General features: G+C 39.2%; 1 protein-coding gene across 1 annotated transcript in view; it reads right to left on the bottom strand.

Moving 5' to 3' along the window:
• Positions 1 to 410: 410 nt before the first annotated feature.
• The window catches only part of slc6a1b (solute carrier family 6 member 1b), a 96,274-nt gene continuing 76,280 nt past the window's right edge, over positions 411 to 20,404 (bottom strand). The window contains exons 10-15 of the mRNA XM_014168363.3: positions 17,242 to 17,354; positions 16,055 to 16,186; positions 10,671 to 10,773; positions 10,245 to 10,345; positions 7,640 to 7,807; positions 411 to 3,127 (exon numbers count right to left, since the gene is read on the bottom strand). Coding sequence (XP_014023838.1) covers positions 3,005 to 3,127; positions 7,640 to 7,807; positions 10,245 to 10,345; positions 10,671 to 10,773; positions 16,055 to 16,186; positions 17,242 to 17,354 — 740 coding nt within the window. The 3' untranslated portion in view covers positions 411 to 3,004. The remainder of the gene's footprint in view (positions 3,128 to 7,639; positions 7,808 to 10,244; positions 10,346 to 10,670; positions 10,774 to 16,054; positions 16,187 to 17,241; positions 17,355 to 20,404) is intronic.

Here is a 20,404-nt window from a genome sequence, read left to right as displayed (position 1 = left end):
ATAATGTGTATTAAAAAGTCAGTATTCCATTCTTCACATCGTAGAAGAATCCCATTGTTCAGGCATTGTGATGAAACTAAAATCTGTCATTTAAAATACAAATGACGTGTTCCCAATAGGTGCACATTGTCTAATGGATCTCATTTTACAGTACACTGTGCTTTTAAGGTGAGCGATGCAGTTATTCTGTCAAGCGTTTACTATACTGTCCTCCGGTCTCAGTGTCATGCCATAAGCCCTTTACTGATTTATAAAATACTGTATCTACTTACTTTCTGTAAATCTATATCTAATAACATATTAAATCTGATTTAAATAAATTTGTTTGAAATATAAATATATATATATATATTTATATAAAAATATAAATATTTCCCCATAAAGAAAGTATACATGATAAAAAGCACACGTTATAATCTATAGTTCTTTATTTACTTCTGCAGATAACATATATGGCAATCATGCTTTTTCATATAACACCATCTAACGACATGTATTATATATTGTACATAGAATATTTTACATTAGGCCCATGAAACTGTTAGAAATATACAAAACAAGATTCTTTGACTAGACAGTGTATCTATTATTTTTTTTACATTTCAGAAAGATATATATAATATAAGATATAAGATATGTGCTTTAGTTTCTGAGATAATCCTTAATCCTATTATTGCAGAAAACAGCAAATAATATCCGATTTTTTTTCAACATTTAGACAAAAAAACCTCATATGGACATTCACAGTTACATGTATAACACAGTAGAGTTTTACAACATCATTTAAGACAGAAAACTGCAGTATAGTAACTTTATACAAAATTAATGGGAACCTTATTCATTGCACATTTTAGTTGTATAATCTTTGCGGAGACTAAAATGACTCATTTAAACCAGATCCTTGTCATTTGTAGCTGCCAAGGAAACAAACTAGTTTTATCCTTATAGAAATACAACTTTGATCATTTGTGGAATTACTATATAAATCGGTCTATATATGTATATGAATATATATATAGTACAGTCAAAAGTTTGGACACACCTACTCATTTCAGTTTTTTTTTCTTTATTTATACTATTTTCTACATTGTAGAATAATAGTGAAGACATCAAAACTATGAAATAACACATATGGAATCATGTAGTAACCAAAAAAGTGTTAAAGAAATATATAAGTAGTCACCCTTTTGCCTTGGTATTCTCTCAACCAGTTTCCCACATATGCTGAGCATTTGTTGGCTTCTTTTCCTTCACTCTGCGGTCCAACTCCTCCCAAATCATCTCAATTTGGTTACTACATGATTCCATATGTGTTACTTCATAGTTTTGATGTCTTCACTATTATTATACAAAGTAGAAAATAGTAAAAATAAAGAAAAACCTTTGAATGAGTAGGTGTGTCTAAAGTTTTGATTGGTACTGTATATATTTATTTATTGAAAAACAACTTGATAATTAATGTTTCCTTTTCAACAAGAAAAAAAAAAGGAAAAAAAAGTATAATTTCAGTAGTAATATTGGCCTATGGTTTCAGACCAGGTTAGATTGTGGTCCATTTAGGTTATGGTCCATCTATAACGCTTCTCTCTCAGAACCTGACATTGGAAACCTGCACAGTCAGACTAGGACTAGAATGATTGACTAACAACTGACGACTGGCTATCATCTCAGTAGTTTCGTCAGATAATTTGGTCACTTTTCACAACTGTTCCTGAGGTCTGGACTAATGTGGCAAACAAGTTTGACATTAAACAGTATCTCTGTGTTGTTAGAAGGAATTGACATGCAGTCACTGCTCAAATGCTGCTTCTGTGATAATAATGATTATAGTAACTGTGTTATCTGACGGGATGGGAAGGATATGTCTCTTGTCAATAGGTTGATAATCTTGTTGTTGTTGTTGTTTATTAACATGCGTATGATTTTGGTCCATCTCACTCTTACATAGAACACATCCTACAAATGATTCTTTAAAAAAAAAAGTTATTGTTCTTTAGAAAACAAAGATACAATTGTAACAGTCTCTGGTATGTAATGTTAATCTGCATTTTGTAATAGTCATACCGAATGGGATGATTTGAGATCCACACTGGCCTTTGTGCTTTTCAAAGGTTGTTCCGGAAAATAAGTAAGGGGTAAAATAGGGGTAAAAATGGCAGGGTCTTGGAAAGGAGTGGTAATATTATATACATAGAAATGGAGATTTGGCCTTTCAGTTTGCACTTTCCCATAATGGTCATTGCTTATAATTGGTCAATATTCAATTCCACTATGCATCTTTCGTTTTGCATTTATTTGACTACTTACTGTAACACATTCCATTCCTTTTTTCTGTATTTCTTTTAAATACAAACATATGAATTATAATCTATATATAACCTTTTTACAATAATTGTATTTTTAATAGATTAATTAAGTAAATATCTTAAATTAGCAAGGTAGTGTTGAATCATATTGGGCCTCCAAATTTAAATTATAATTCAAATTACAGTAATTTTCTAGGTAATAATTTCAGAAAGACTAAAATGTTTTGCATATGAAATAGAACCGTTGACAATAACCTAATGCGTGTCCTGTAACATAGCCTTCCTTCATTCTGATCTGGCTAGTTAATCTACTTTAACTTTCTTCTTTCTGTTTCACTTTTTTTTTTACAAACCAACAAAAATAAAATAAAATAAAAAAAATTAAAAGAAAACAAAATTGTAATCAGGTTGGTCACATGTTTCCCCTGGAGGTAGGTGATTAGATATCAGACATCAAAGTCATTTTTTTTGCATCTCAAATAGAACACTTTTCCCTATGTAGTGCACTACTTTTGACCAGGGCCCATATGGAATAGTACCTATATGAAACACTACCCATATTGGTCCTGGTCAAAAGTAGTGCACTACATAGGGAATTGTGTGCCATTTGAGACGAATCCCTTGGTTGCGTTTCACCTTGATTACGTTGTTTTCTGCAGAGAGTTTGCCTCGAGGCGTGGGTTTAGATGTAACAAGGTTTAGATGTAAGCCTCTTCGGTGGCTGGGGCCAGGTTCTCTGCTTCTGCTGCAGTCTGCTCAGGACCGTTCTCCTGGCGTTCTCCTTTCACCATCATCGGGGGCTGGATCATTATCCGCAGACGCTGCAATGTGCAAGAGAACGATACATTCAAAATACGCCCGCTGTGCTGACATCTTTAGGCTTTCACATTGTAGGCAGTAAGTTACAACGTTACCGTGTCATCTGCAGACGCTAAAAAAACCCCAGATATGTTTAAAAAAATATTCAGTATTCAGCTTGATGACATCTGTATCCCTTTCCTGCAGTCAAATTATCTAGTGGCCTCATGGGTGGAATGTTACTAATATTTTTCATAATTTAATAAGGAATAAACATTATTTTAAAAAAGACGCAAAACTTCCGGTGTTTCTATGTAAAACAGTTTTGTTAAATTTCAGTCTTCTGTGACGTATATAAAGTGTAATATTGGGATGCAAACTCAAAAATTGAATACATTTCAACTCTATATCTGACATAGTACAAGTATTTTTATTTTTTTTAGGCACATAAACCATGTTTAGATTTGTTTAAGACTACCCAGAAACACTCTGTGTGACCCTGATTTAGCCCACTGCAGTAAATTAAGCTTTCACATTCCCGCCATCAAATATCTTGCTATTATGCTCTACATTGTATCATGCACTAGATAGCTAGTTGTCTCAGTATCTGCGAGAACCAACTTCCATCTGTTGCTTGGAACATACTAATCAAGGAACTGATTGCTACAATTTAGGCAATCAAGACTCAACTGACTGACACAAAGGGGCTGACAGCTGCTCATCTCGTTGCAAGTGATGACTGCAGCGTCTCCATCCTTGACAACAACCGAACCAACAATCAGCCTTTCACTGCAAGCTGCAGCTGAACAGCGATCACGTGACTGACCGGCCTCATATCTCCTCTCTATGACCTTTTTCAACTGAACATCTATGTCTATGTCTGTCTATGTCTCTGTTTATGTCTATGTCTATGTCTCCATGTCTATGTCTGTCCATGTCTGTCTATGTCTCTGTTTATGTCTATTTCTCTCTGTTTATGTCTATTTCTCTATGTCTATTTCTCTGTCTATTTCCCTATTTCTCCCTGTCTATTTCCCTTTCCCTATTTCCCTGAAATATGTCGATTTCTATGTCAATGTCTATTCCTATTTCTATAGCTATGTCTATTTCTATGGCTATTTCTATGTCTATTTCTCTATGTCTATTTCTCTATGTCTATTTCTATGTCTGTTTCTGTCTATTTCTATGTCTGTTTCTATGTCTTTTTCTCTATGTCTATTTCTATATATACTTATATGTCTATTTCTGTCTATTTCTATGTCAATGTCTATTTCTATGTCTATTTCTGTCTATTTCTATGTCTATTTCTGTCTATTTCTATGTCAATGTCTATTTCGATGTCAATATCTATGTCTAATTCTGTCTATATCTACAGTGCATTCGGAAAGTATTCAGACCCCTTGACTTTTTCCACATTTTATAATGTTTCAGCCTTATTCTAAATGGATTAAATCATATTTTCCCCCATCTGCACACTATACCTCATAATGACAAAGTGAAAACAGGTTTTTAGACATTTTTGTAAATGTATTAAAAATAAAAAACAGAAAGACCGTATTTACATAAGTATTCAGACCCTTTACTATGAGACTTGAAATTGAGCTCAGGTACATCCTGTTTCCACTGATCATCCTTGAGATGTTTCTACAACTTGATTGGAGTCCACCTGTGGTAAATTCAATTGATTGGACAGGATATGGAAAGGCCCACACCTGCCTATATAAGGTCCCACAGTTGTCAGTGCGTGTCAGATCAAAAACCAAGCCATAAGGTCGACGGAATTGTCCGTGACGCTCACCATCAAACCTGACAGAGCTTGAGAGGATCTGCAGAGAAGAATGGGAGAAACTCCCCCAAATCAGGTGTGCAAAGCCTGTAGCATCATACCCAAGAAGACTCATGGCTGTAATCGCAGCCAAAGGTGCTTCAACAAATTACTGAGTAGAAGGTCTGATTACTTATGTAAATGTGATATTTCAAAAAAAAAAAAAAATGCATGTTTAATACATAATAAACATTTTCAAAAACCTGTTTTTGCAATGTCATTATGGGGTATCTTTGGCAAGACCTGAGAACGTCTGTCTAGCAATGATCAACAACCAAGAATTTTGAAAAGAATAATGGGCAAATGTTGTACAATCTAGGTGTGGAAAGCTCTTTGACTTACCGAGAAAGACTCACATCGGTAATCTCTGTCAAAGGTGCTTCTTTAAATGATTGACTCAGGGGTGTGAATACTTTTGTAAATTAGATATTTCTGTATTTAATTTTCAATAAATGTGCTAACATTTCTAAACATGTTTTCCATTTGTCATTGTGGGGTATTGTGGGTAGATGGGTGTCACGTCCTGACCATAGTAAGCTGTTATTTTCTATGGTAGAGTAGGTCAGGGCGTGACAGGGGGGTTTTCTAGTTTAGTTTTTCTATGTTGTTATGTTCTAGTTTTGTATTTCTATGTTGGGTTGTTCTAGTATTGTATTTCTATGTTGGCTGTGTTTGGGATGATCTCCAATTAGAGGCAGCTGGTCATCGTTGTCTCTAATTGGAGGTCATATTTAAGTTGGGGTTTGTCCCACCTGGGTTTGGGTGGAGATTATCTTTGAGTCAGTATATGTTTCACCTCCGCGTCACGTTTTTTTTTTTTTTTTCATTCAGTTTATTTATGTATTGCATAGTTTCACAGTGTAAATAAAATGTGGAATGACACACACGCTGCACTTTGGTCCGCTTCTCCTTTCGACAACCGTGACAGATGGGTGATGGAAAAAAATAAGATATTTAATACATTTTGAATTCAAGCTGTAACACAACAAAATGTGGAATAAGTCAAGGGGTATGAATACTTTCTGAATGCATTGTATATGTCTGTCCAAGTCTAATGTCATGGTCAAGACATAACGCTCAAGCCATAATGGGCAACATTTGCTGTCCTCAAACTTTGCTTTTACTATGTCTGTGAGAAGGCGACGATTATTTATGCAGATTAGATAAAAACAGTAATCGCCAGCAGCAATATTCCAAACTTGTTTTGGATTAAGTGCCTTCCCATCTACTTAAAATACTACAAAATCCTACAGCTTGGGAAGCAAGCCCCCAAACTGTGCTGCAGGCCATTGGTCCTTCGAGCCGGATCTCTTTCTGAGACACATGATATGGTTATTTTGGGAAGCTTTTCGGATTTGTGTGGGCTGTGCTGTTTTGTGGACACAAAATAGCCATCCCGTGACTCTGAATATACTCTGAATATGAGCTCTTGTAACGCCAGGATAGTGGGTTCGATTCCCGGGATCACACATACGAAATACAAAAAAATGTATGCATGACAAAGTAGCTTTGGATAAAAGTGTCTCCTTTTTAAAATCTTACCTAATGACATAACTAACAGTTACATCACTTCCTGTTAAAGCTACTGGCTTTGAGTAAAGCCAGAGTTTCTATGTATGTGGATGACTCAACACTATACACGTCAGCTACTACAGAGACTGAAATGACTGCAATACTTAACAAAGAGGTGCAGTTAGTTTCAGAATGGTTGGCAAGAAATACATTTGTTCTAAATATTTCTAAAACTAAAAGCATTGAATTTGGGACTATTCATTCACTAAACCCTAAACCTCAACTAAATCTTGTAATGATTAATGTGGAAATTGAGCAAACTGAGGTGACTAAACTGCTTGGAGTAACCCTGGATTGTAAACTGTCATGGTTGAAACATATTGATGCAGTAGTAGCTAAGAACAGACTATGGGAGGCGCACAGTAATACATAGAGCCATAACTCCATCAAGTAACTCATGCAAGCAGTACAATCGGATTTATAAAAAAAAAACAGATAAAAATACACCTTATGGAACAGCGGGGACTGTGAAGAAACACAAACACAGGCAAAGACACATGCACTCTACACACACGCCAACGTGGATTTTGTATTGTAGATCTGTGGTAGTAGAGCAATGGCCTGAGCTGCTGCCTTGGCAGAAACTAATGGGGTTCCATAATAAACTCCAGGAAGAGTAGCTGCTGCCTTGGCAGGAACTAATGGGGTTCCATAATAAACCCCAGGAAGAGTAGCTGCTGCCTTGGCAGGAACTAATGGGGTTCCATAATAAACCCCAGGAAGAGTAGCTGCTGCCTTGGCAGGAACTAATGCGGAGCCATAATAAACCCCAGGAAGAGTTGCTGCTGCCTTGGCAGGAACTAATGGGGATCCATAATAAACTCCAGGAAGAGTAGCTGCTGCCTTGGCAGGAACTAATGGGGATCCATAATAAACCCCAGGAAGAGTAGCTGCTGCCTTGGCAGAAACTAATGGGGTTCCATAATAAACTCCAGGAAGAGTAGCTGCTGCCTTGGCAGGAACTAATGGGGAGCCATAATAAACCCCAGGAAGAGTAGCTGCTGCCTTGGCAGGAACTAATGGGGATCCATAATAAACTCCAGGAAGAGTAGCTGCTGCCTTGGCAGGAACTAATGGGGATCCATAATAAACCCCAGGAAGAGTAGCTGCTGAGGAAGAAAGAAGAAGATGTCCATACCTCTTTGTAATCCCCCTTGAGGTTGAGGAACATATAGATCATGTATCCAGGTATCAGGAGCATGGAGGACAACGCCATGCACCAGCCCACTCCCTGGCCCCAGGCGGGGAACACATAGTTGTTCATGGTGAGAGGAACCATCTGGACAGCACTGAACAGGAACACTCCCTGGAAGAGAAGACAAAAGAACAACCTGGTCACAAAACAATGGAAGCCTTAGTGCTTTATTGTTTTTTGTCCTCTATATTGTTTATGTATGTAATGCTGTATCCTCATACTTTTAATTATCTGCTAAATTCAAATCAATCAATCGACCTGGTTACATCCCAGAAACAACACCACCAAAATCGAGCTGTTATTTTCTATACGTCGGCAGGACAGAATGGCAGCGTCGTGTAAACTCAAGTGGGGTGGTGTGTGTGTCTCTCTGTTAACAACAGCTGGTGTACAATCTCTAATATTAAGGAAGTCTTGAAGTTCTCCTCGCCTGAGAATACCTCACACATAAGCTGTAGACCATACTATTTATGAAAAAGATAAAATATCTATAATATTCATAGCTGTCTATTTACCACCACAAACCGATGATGTCACTAAGACCGCACTCAACGAGCTGTATTTGGGCCATAAGCAAACAGGAAAATACTCATCGAGAGGCGGAGCTCCTAGTTGACCGTGATTTTAACGCAGGAAAACTGAAATCCGTTTTAGCTCATTTCTACCAGGATGTCACCTGTGCAACTAGAGGCGAACAAAAAACTCTAGATCCCCTTTACTCCCCACACAGAGACGTTTACAAAGCTCTCCCTCCATTTTGGCAAATCGAACTATATCCTCCACGCACAGTACAGAAGTGTTCAGACGAAGCGGATGCTAGGCTATAGGACTGTTTCACTAACACAGACTGGAATGTGTTCCTGGATTTATCTGATAACATTGACGAGTTTTACCACATCAGTCACATGATTCATTAATAGGTGCATCGAAGACGTCATCCCCATATAGGTACATTTCCCAACCAGAAGCCATGGATTACAGGCAACATCCGCACTGAGCTAAAGGGTAGTGCTTCCTCTTTCAAGGAGTGGGACACTAATCCGGACGCTTATAAGAAGTCCTGCTACACCCTCCGAGGAACCATCAAACAGGAAAAGCTTCAATAAAGGACTAAGATCGAATCCTACTACACCAGCTCTGATGTTCGTCGGATGTGGCAGGGCTTTCAAACTATCACAGATTACAAAGGGAAACTCAGCCTCAAGTTGCGCCGTGACATGAGCCTACCAGACGAGCTAAATGCCTTGTATCTTCGCTTTGAGGCAAGCAACACAGAACCATGCATGAGAGCATCAGCTGTTCTGGACGACTGTGAGATGATGCTCTCCATAGCCAGTTTTAACATTCACAAGACCGCAGAGCCAGACTGGTTACCAGCACGCATACTCAGAGCATGCGCTGACCAACTGGCAAGTGTCTTCACTGACATTTAAACCTCTCCCTGACCCAGTCTGTAAGACCTATATGTTTCAAGCAGACTACAATAGTCCCCGTTCCCAAGAACGCTAAGGTAACCTGTCTAAATTACTATCACCCCGTAGCACTCGCATCAGTAGCCATGAAGTGCTTTGAAAGGCTGGTCATGTCTCACATCAACACCATCCTCCCGGAGACCCTAGACTGACTCCAATTTGCATACCGCCCCAACAGATCCACAGATGACTCAATCTCTATTGCACTCCACACTGCCCTTTCACACCTGGACAAAAGGAACACCTATGTGAGAATGCTATTCATTGACTACAGCTCAGCGTTCCAACACCATAGTGCTAACAAAGCCCATCACTAAGCTAAGGACCCTGGGACTGAACACCTCCCTCTGCAACTGGATCCTGGACTTCCTGACGGGCTGCCCCCAGGTGCTGATTGATTTGTAGTGCTATGCTTTGAGAGGGTAGACAGAAGAAAGACAGAGATAGGGGAGGAGATATAGAGAGAAGGAGAGAGTGGGGAGGAAGATAGAGAAGAAGATAGAGAAGGGGGAGGAAGGGAGAGAGGAAGATAGAGAAGGGGAGGAAGGGGGAGAGAAGGGGAGAGGGGGAGGAAAGGAGAGAGAAGGAGAGAGAGGGAGAGAGAGAAAGAAGGAGAAAGAGGGGGGAAGAGAGAGAGAAGGAGAGAGGGGGGAGGAAGAGAGAGGAGAGAGGGGGAGGAAAAGAGAGAGAAGGAGAGAGAGGGGGAGGAAGGGAGAGAGAATGAGAGAGGGGGTGAGAAGGAGAGAGAGGGGGGGAGAAAGAGAGAGAAGGAGAGAGGGGGGAGGAAGGGAGAGAGACGGAGAGAGGGGGGGAAGAGAGAGAAGGAGAGAGAGGGGGGAGAAAGAGAGAAAGAAGGAGAGAGAGGGGGGAGGAAGAGAGAGAGAATGAGAGAGAGGGAGAGGAAGGGAGAGAGAATGAGAGAGGGGGGAGAAAGAGAGAGAGGGAGAGAGAGGGGGGAGGAAGAGAGAGAAGGAGAGAGAGGGGGAGGAAGGGTGAGAGAAGGAGAGAGGGGGGAGAAAGAGAGGAAGAGAGAGAGGGGGGAGGAAGGGAGAGAGGAAGAGAGAGAGAGTACTTACAGCCACAATAAGAGGAGTAAACACGACCCAACAGAGCTTCCACCACAGGCAGGGCTTGTGGCCAATCATCTCCTCAATGTTGGCAAGGAACTTATCGGCACCTGCAACATATAAGACATTATAGGTCAAAGGTCCTATGATGGAAGACAAGAAGCTGCACTCACTGGAAGCAGTCTTTAGATATGGAATTTGGTAGCAGTATCAGAAGCCCAGCACCCAAACCTTTTACCCAAAGTCTATTACATTGAGCAGACCCCAATACTTATACACACAGAATATTGAGTTGCGCTGGACAATTCTTTATGTATCCTTTACACATCAGTCTGTAGACATTGTCATCAGTGTCAGGTTAGTGAAGTCACCGTAGCTTTAACAGGAAGTGATGCAACTGACTCGCACAAACAGGAAGCGATGTCACTGACTTACCGTAGAACCAGGATATGGAGACGCACTCGAAGAAGACCAGGAAGAGCAGGCACATTCCGCTGGCCGAATAGTAGTCAAACAGCTTGAACACATATAGCCCACCCTATTGGAAGAGACAGGAGAGGAGAGGAGAGGAGAGGAGAGGAGAGGAGAGGAGAGGAGAGGAGAGGAGAGGAGAGGAGAGGAGAGGAGAGGAGAGGAGAGGAGAGGAGAGGAGAGGAGAGGAGGAGGGAGAGGAGAGGAGAGGAGAGGAGAGGAGAGGAGAGGAGAGGAGAGGGGAGGAGAGGAGAGGAGTGTTAGAGACTCAATAATTTGTTTCCTCATTTATATACAACCCTTAGTTTTCATCATTTGGGCGTACATAGAGCGGTGGCATAGAACTGGTGGCACAGAACTGGTGGTGGCATAGAACTGGTGGCATAGAACTGGTGGTGGCATAGAACTGGTGGTGGCATTTAACTGGTGGTGGCATAGAACTGGTGGTGGCATGGAACTGGTGGCATTTAACTGGTGGTGGCATAGAACTGGTGGTGGCATAGAACTGGTGGCATAGAACTGGTGGTGGCATAGAACTGGTGGTGGCATAGAACTGGTGGTGGCATGGAACTGGTGGCATTTAACTGGTGGTGGCATAGAACTGGTGGTGGCATAGAACTGGTGGCATAGAACTGGTGGTGGCATAGAACTGGTGGTGGCATAGAACTGGTGGTGGCATAGAACTGGTGGTGGCATAGAACTGGTGGTGGCATAGAACTGGTGGTGGCATTTAACTGGTGGTGGCATAGAACTGGTGGTGGCATAGAACTGGTGGTGGCATAGAACTGGTGGTGGCATAGAACTGGTGGTGGCATTTAACTGGTGGTGGCATAGAACTGGTGGTGGCATAGAACTGGTGGTGGCATAGAACTGGTGGTGGCATTGAACTGGTGGTGGCATGGAACTGGTGGCATAGAACTGGTGGTGGCATAGAACTGGTGGTGGCATTTAACTGGTGGTGGCATAGAACTGGTGGTGGCATAGAACTGGTGGTGGCATAGAACTGGTGGTGGCATGGAACTGGTGGTGGCATGGAACTGGTGGTGGCATAGAACTGGTGGTGGCATGGAACTGGTGGCATAGAACTGGTGGCATTTAACTGGTGGTGGCATAGAACTGGTGGCATAGAACTGGTGGTGGCATAGAACTGGTGGTGGCATGGAACTGGCGGCATAGAACTGGTGGCATTTAACTGGTGGTGGCATAGAACTGGTGGCATAGAACTGGTGGTGGCATGGAACTGGTGGTGGCATTTAACTGGTGGTGGCATAGAACTGGTGGTGGCATAGAACTGGTGGTGGCATAGAACTGGTGGTGGCATTTAACTGGTGGTGGCATAGAACTGGTGGCATAGAACTGGTGGTGGCATGGAACTGGTGGTGGCATAGAACTGGTGGCATAGAACTGGTGGTGGCATGGAACTGGTGGTGGCATAGAACTGGTGGTGGCATTTAACTGGTGGTGGCATGGAACTGGTGGCATAGAACTGGTGGCATTTAACTGGTGGTGGCATAGAACTGGTGGCATAGAACTGGTGGTGGCATAGAACTGGTGGTGGCATGGAACTGGTGGCATAGAACTGGTGGCATTTAACTGGTGGTGGCATAGAACTGGTGGCATAGAACTGGTGGTGGCATAGAACTGGTGGTGGCATAGAACTGGTGGCATAGAACTGGTGGTGGCATAGAACTGGTGGCATAGAACTGGTGGTGGCATAGAACTGGTGGTGGCATAGAACTGGTGGTGGCATAGAACTGGTGGCATAGAACTGGTGGTGGCATAGAACTGGTGGCATAGAACTGGTGGTGGCATAGAACTGGTGGTGGCATAGAACTGGTGGTGGCATAGAACTGGTGGTGGCATAGAACTGGTGGTGGCATGGAACTGGTGGCATAGAACTGGTGGTGGCATAGAACTGGTGGTGGCATAGAACTGGTGGTGGCATTTAACTGGTGGTGGCATAGAACTGGTGGCATAGAACTGGTGGTGGCATAGAACTGGTGGTGGCATAGAACTGGTGGTGGCATTTAACTGGTGGTGGCATAGAACTGGTGGTGGCATAGAACTGGTGGTGGCATAGAACTGGTGGTGGCATAGAACTGGTGGCGTAGAACTGGTGGCATAGAACTGGTGGTGGCATAGAACTGGTGGTGGCATGGAACTGGTGGTGGCATTTAACTGGTGGTGGCATAGAACTGGTGGTGGCATGGAACTGGTGGTGGCATTTAACTGGTGGTGGCATAGAACTGGTGGCATAGAACTGGTGGTGGCATAGAACTGGTGGTGGCATAGAACTGGTGGTGGCATTTAACTGGTGGTGGCATTGAACTGGTGGAGGCATAGAACTGGTGGCATTGAACTGGTGGTGGCATGGAACTGGTGGCATTGAACTGGTGGTGGCATAGAACTGGTGGTGGCATTTAACTGGTGGTGGCATGGAAATGGTGGAGGCATAGAACTGGTGGCATTGAACTGGTGGTGGCATAGAACTGGTGGTGGCATTTAACTGGTGGTGGCATAGAACTGGTGGTGGCATAGAACTGGTGGTGGCATAGAACTATTGGTGGCATAGAACTGGTGGCATTGAACTGGTGGCATTGAACTGGTGGTGGCATAGAACTGGTGGCATAGAACTGGTGGCATAGAACTGGTGGTGGCATATAGCTGGTGGCATAGAACTGGTGGCATTGAACTGGTGGTGGCATAGAACTGGTGGTGGCATAGAACTGGTGGCATTGAACTGGTGGCATTGAACTGGTGGTGGCATAGAACTGGTGGCATAGAACTGGTGGCATAGAACTGGTGGTGGCATATAGCTGGTGGCATAGAACTGGTGGCATTGAACTGGTGGCATTGAACTGGTGGTGGCATATTGCTGATGGCAAAGAACTGGTGGAGGCATAGAACTGATGGCATAGAACTGGTCATAAGCACAACACCGAAGGATGGGAAGTTCAGGGCTCTGGAGACCAGCTCTAGGTCAGGGTGGACGGTGTTGGGACCCGCTGCACCAGACTGGTACTGCAGAGCTGAACAACTCATTATGCCTATTGTTTCAATCCATGAAGAATGTAGATATGAATCTCCAGTGACAGACGATGATAATGCTGTGAATAGCGGTGCAGTGGGTAGGGTAGTGTTCCATACAAGCAGGGTTACTAGAGGGGGTACTTGGGAGCGTTCAGTGATCGTGTCAGTGGCCACGGTACATCAGTGAGTAGACGACGGTTTAAGAGGACAGTTATGGACCTTAAGAGTTTGGGATGTGGAGCTTGAGAAGACATCATCGTTTCCCTTGCTTGATCCTGTGAAAGAGCCCAGGGGGGAGGGAAGGAGGAGCTCGTGGAACGAGTTAGAATGAAGAAGTGGTAGCCTGATCAGATACAAGATCAGCTACAAGAACAGTTACAGGAAGAACTTGTAAAGTAATATTATAGTACTGATTGAAAATGAACATGGATTTAATGATTATATATTAATTATGTTATGCTGACCCGTCATAAAGGCTACGCAGAAAATATAGACTACCCAGAAAATATAGACTACCCAGAAAATAAAGACTACCCAGAAAATATAGACTACCCAGAAAATATAGACTACGCAGAAAATATAGACTACCCAGAAAATCTCTCCACTGGCTTCCAGTTGAAGCTCGCATCCGCTACAAGACCATGGTGATTGCCTACGGAGCTGTGAAGGGAACGGCACCTCCATACCTTCAGGCTCTGATCAGGCCCTACACCCAAACAAGGGCACTGCGTTCATCCACCACTGGCCTGCTGGCCCCCCTACCTCTGAGGAAGCACAGTTCCCGCTCAGCCCAGTCAAAACTGTTCGCTGCTCTGGCACCCCAATGGTGGAACAAGCTCCCTCACGACGCCAGGACAGCGGAGTCAATCACCACCTTCCGGAGACACCTGAAACCCCACCTCTTTAAGGAATACCTAGGATAGGATAAAGTAATCCTTCTAACCCCCCCCCCCCCCCCCCCTTAAAAGATTTAGATGCACTATTGTAAAGTGGTTGTTCCACTGGATATCATAAGGTGAATGCACCATTTTGTAAGTCGCTCTGGATAAGAGCGTCTGCTAAATGACTTAAATGTAATGTAATGTAAAATATAGACTACCCAGAAAATATAGACTACCCAGAAAATAAAGACTACCCAGAAAATATAGACTACCCAGAAAATATAGACTACCCAGAAAATAAAGACTACCCAGAAAATAAACCAAATTCCAAATGTTCCTTATTTTAAATAATTGAAGAGAATTGGGATTGAAATGGCAGTGTATTTCCTGAATTGGGATTGAAATGGCAGTGTATTTCCTGAATTGGGATTGAAATGGCAGTGTATTTCCTGAATTGGGATTGAAATGGCAGTGTATTTCCTGAATTGGGATTGAAATGGCAGTGTATTTCCTGAATTGACTGGAACTGAGATGGAATTGAGCCCTGCCCTGCTAGTGATAACAGATCGATAGACGTATTAGTATAAAGAAGATAAAGTATAAGTACAACTGTCTAACTGATAGATAAAGTACATCTATCTAACTGACAGTTTAAAAAGACAGATAAAGTATGAGTACATCTATCTAACTGACAGATTATCTGTCTGTTTATCTGTCAGTTAAATGTACTTATACTTTATCTGTCTGTTAGATAGATGTACTTATACTTTATCTGTCAGTTAGATAGATGTACTTATACTTTATCTATCTGTTTAAGTATCAGTGCATCTATCTAACTGACAAATAAAGTATAAGTACATCTATCTAACTGACAGATAAAGTATAAGTACATCTATCTAACTGACAGATAAAGTATAAGTACATCTATCTAACTGACAGATAAAGTATAAGTACATCTATCTAACTGACAGATAAACAGACAGATAAAGTTAACTACACCTCCATTACATCACAATACAAGTCACCATGAAAGAGCAGTTCCCCCCCCTAAACAATACAGCATGAAGACTAATCTCAGCTGGCATTATCTGGCATGGGACATTTAGAGTGACGTCATTTTCTGGTTGAAATTGAGTTTTCTGGCTGAAGCAATGTCGAGATTACAACCAGATAAAGACGTCTTTTCATGACGACATCAAGGCGTCTGAGAAAGACAGCTTTGGTTGTTATCTGGTTGAAGCCTGACGTCTTTTCAACCAGTATTGCCCACTGAGAGGGTGTCAGTGAGACCCAGTGGTGTCAGACCATGTTCTCTATTGTAATGTAGTGTTGTTTTGTATATCATCCTGCCTATGCCTATGCGTGTGTGTGTGTGTGTGTGTGTGTGTGTGTGTGTGTGTGTGTGTGCGTGCGTGCGTGTGTGTGTGTGCACTGTACCTGTGTGATGTTGGACAGGCCGATGATATAAGAGACCAGGCAGACGGCAGCGATGAAGAGTTCTCTTCTTCCTCTCAGAGCCCTGGGGAACTCATCCACCAGCGCAGTAATGAAGCCCTCCACCGTGCAGAACTACACAGAAGATAACAAATTAGATAACCCAGCAAACCGGGAACATTCCAAGAACATTAGCTAAGATTCCCATTACGTTTTAGTTATGGTTTCATCTAACATTAAGATGGGTAACATCCCAAAACCATTCAAAGAACTTTTTCGATAACAATCTGAATCTGAAATAGATTTTTGTCCGATTTTTCTTTTGTAATTAAATATCATTAGAATGTTCTCCTAACATTTACTAAAACCGTTGTGCACAACATCTGTAACAACCACCACAGAACATTCCACAAACGTTCTCATTAGGTTTCCAGGTAATGTAATAAAACAAACAGACAAAATGTGTTCTGGGAACGTTCTTTCAACATCAGGTGAATGTTTTATACAAACATGGTATAATCATTACCACAACCGAAACCGTTTTTGTGATATGAGACCATTTGACGCAACGTAACAAAATGTTGCGGGAACTTTCACAGAAACAACTTTGGTTTGCTGGGAATACTATACCTCCACAGTACACTACTATACAACACATTATATAATACTATACCTCCACAGTACACTACTATACAACAAACACTATATTAGATGGATAATACTACTGCATATCCATGGTCCAACACAACACAACAACACAGCAACACAACACAGGACAACACAGGAAAACAACACAACACAGGACAACACAACAACACAACACAGGACAACACAGGACAACACAACAACGTAACACAGGACAACAACACAACACAGGACAACACAACAACACAACGCAGGACAACACAACAACACAACAAAGGACAACACAACAACAACACAGGACAACACAACAACACAGGACAACACAACAACACAACACAGGACAACACAACAACACAACAACACAACAACACAGGACAACACAACAACACAACAACACAACACAGGACAACACAACAACACAACAACACAGGACAACACAACAACACAGGACAACACAACAACACAACAACACAACACAGGACAACACAACAACACAACAACACAACACAACAAACACAAAGTCCAAATGGCTGTTGTTCCCTCACCTGACTGTCGATTCCCAGCATCAGCAGCATGGAGAAGAAGAGGATCGCCCAGAGAGGAGAGATAGGCAGCTGGGTTACTGCTTCGGGGTAGGCCAAGAACGCCAAGCCAGGACCTGCAACACAACACAGACAGGCAGTTAGAGACAGGATTATGTCTCCCGGTCCTGTTAAAATACACATACAGGATCGTGATTTAAAACTTATTTGATGGCCCATAGGTATAGGCAATGTATTTATTTATATAGCATATGCTGAGTTTACACAGGCAGCACAATTTTGATATATTTTGTTGTTGTCACTAATTGATCTTTTGACCAATCAGATCAGTTCTTTGGCCAATAATTTGGCAAAAGATCAGAATTGGGCTGCCTGTGTAAACGCAGCCATACTAAATCACAGGTAAACCTATATGGAAGCACACTGTATCTGGTTCCATAGGTATGGTGGAGAGGATATCCTACCGTCCCTCTATGATTTTTCTCATATTTTTTGCTCAGTAGGCTAATGCTGGACATTATATATTATATATTTATATATTTAGTTTAATATTGGTTCAGTAGGCTAATGCTGGACATTATATATTTAGTTTAATATTAGTTCAGTAGGCTAATGCTGGACATTATATATTATATATTTATATATTTAGTTTAATATTATTTCAGTAGGCTAATGCTGGACATTATATATTTAGTTTAATATTAGTTCAGTAGGCTAATGCTGGACATTATATATTATATATTTATATATTTAGTTTAATATTAGTTCAGTAGGCTAATGCTGGACATTATATATTTCGTTTAATATTAGTTCAGTAGGCTAATGCTGGGCATTATATATTATATATTTATATATTTAGTTTAATATTAGTTCAGTAGGCTAATGCTGGGCATTATATATTATATATTTATATATTTAGTTTAATATTAGTTCAGTAGGCTAATGCTGGATATTATATATTTAGTTTAATATTAGTTCAGTAGGCTGGTTATTATATATATTATATATTTATATATTTTGTTTAATATTAGTTCAGTAGGCTAATGCTGGACATTATATATTTAGTTTAATATTAGTTCAGTAGGCTAATGCTGGACATTATATATTATATATTTATATATTTAGTTTAATATTAGTTCAGTAGGCTAATGCTGGACATTATATATTATATATTTATATATTTAGTTTAATATTAGTTCAGTAGGCTAATGCTGGACATTATATATTATATATTTAGTTTAATATTAGTTCAGTAGGCTAATGCTGGACATTATATATTTAGTTTAATATTAGTTCAGTAGGCTAATGCTGGACATTATATATTATATATTTATTTATTTAGTTTAATATTAGTTCAGTAGGCTAATGCTGGACATTATATATTTAGTTTAATATTAGTTCAGTAGGCTAATGCTGGGCATTATATATTATATATTTATATATTTAGTTTAATATTAGTTCAGTAGGCTAATGCTGGACATTATATATTTAGTTTAATATTAGTTCAGTAGGCTAATGCTGGACATTATATATTATATATTTAGTTTAATATTAGTTTAGTAGGCTGTTATTATATATATTATATATTATATATTTATATATTTTGTTTTATAATAGTTCAGTAGGCTGGTTATTATATATATTATATATTTAGTTTAATATTAGCTCAGTAGGCTAATGCTGGGCATTATATATTATATATTTAGTTTAATATTAGTTCAGTAGGCTGGTTATTATATATATTATATATTTATATATTTTGTTTTATATTAGTTCAGTAGGCTGGTTATTATATATATTATATATTATATATTTATATATTTAGTTTAATATTAGCTCAGTAGGCTAATGCTGGGCATTATATATTATATATTTAGTTTAATATTAGTTCAGTAGGCTGGTTATTATATATATTATATATTTATATATTTAGTTTAATATTAGTTCAGTAGGCTGGTTATTATATATATTATATATTTATATATTTTGTTTTATATTAGTTCAGTAGGCTGGTTATTATATATATTATATATTATATATTTATATATTTAGTTTAATATTAGCTCAGTAGGCTAATGCTGGGCATTATATATTATATATTTAGTTTAATATTAGTTCAGTAGGCTGGTTATTATATATATTATATATTTATATATTTAGTTTAATATTAGTTCAGTAGGCTGGTTATTATATATATTATATATTTATATATTTAGTTTAATATTAGCTCAGTAGGCTAATGCTGGACATTATATATTATATATTTAGATATTTCGTTTTATATTAGCTCAGTAGGCTAATGCTGGTTATTATATATTATATATGATATATTTTGTTTTATATTAGCTCAGTAGGCTAATGCTGGTTATTATATATTATATATGATATATTTTGTTTTATATTAGCTCAGTAGGCTAATGCTGGTTATTATATATTATATATTTATATATTTTGTTTTATATTAGCTCAGTAGGCTAATGCTGGTTATTATATATTATATATTTATATATTTTGTTTTATATTAGCTCAGTAGGCTAATGCTGGTTATTATATATTATATATTTTGTTTTATATTAGCTCAGTAGGCTAATGCTGGTTATTATATATTATATATTTTGTTTTATATTAGCTCAGTAGGCTAATGCTGGTTATTATATATAATATATTTATATATTTTGTTTTATATTAGCTCAGTAGGCTAATGCTGGTTATTATATATTATATATTTATATATTTTGTTTTATATTAGCTCAGTAGGCTAATGCTGGTTATTATATATTATATATTTATATATTTTGTTTTATATTAACTCAGTAGGCTAATGCTGGTTATTATATATTATATATTTATATATTTTGTTTTATATTAGCTCAGTAGGCTAATGCTGGTTATTATATATTATATATTTATATATTTTGTTTTATATTAGCTCAGTAGGCTAATGCTGGTTATTATATATTATATATTTATATATTTTGTTTTATATTAGCTCAGTAGGCTAATGCTGGTTATTATATATTATATATTTATATATTTTGTTTTATATTAGCTCAGTAGGCTAATGCTGGTTATTATATATTATATATTTATATATTTTGTTTTATATTAGCTCAGTAGGCTAATGCTGGTTATTATATATTATATATTTATATATTTTGTTTTATAT

Source organism: Salmo salar, chromosome 22, assembly GCF_965601325.2.
Source record: "Salmo salar chromosome 22, fSalSal1, whole genome shotgun sequence".
Taxonomy (NCBI): domain Eukaryota; kingdom Metazoa; phylum Chordata; class Actinopteri; order Salmoniformes; family Salmonidae; genus Salmo; species Salmo salar.
Note: the sequence above shows the minus strand (reverse complement) of the source record. Positions and strands in the feature narration are given on the sequence as shown.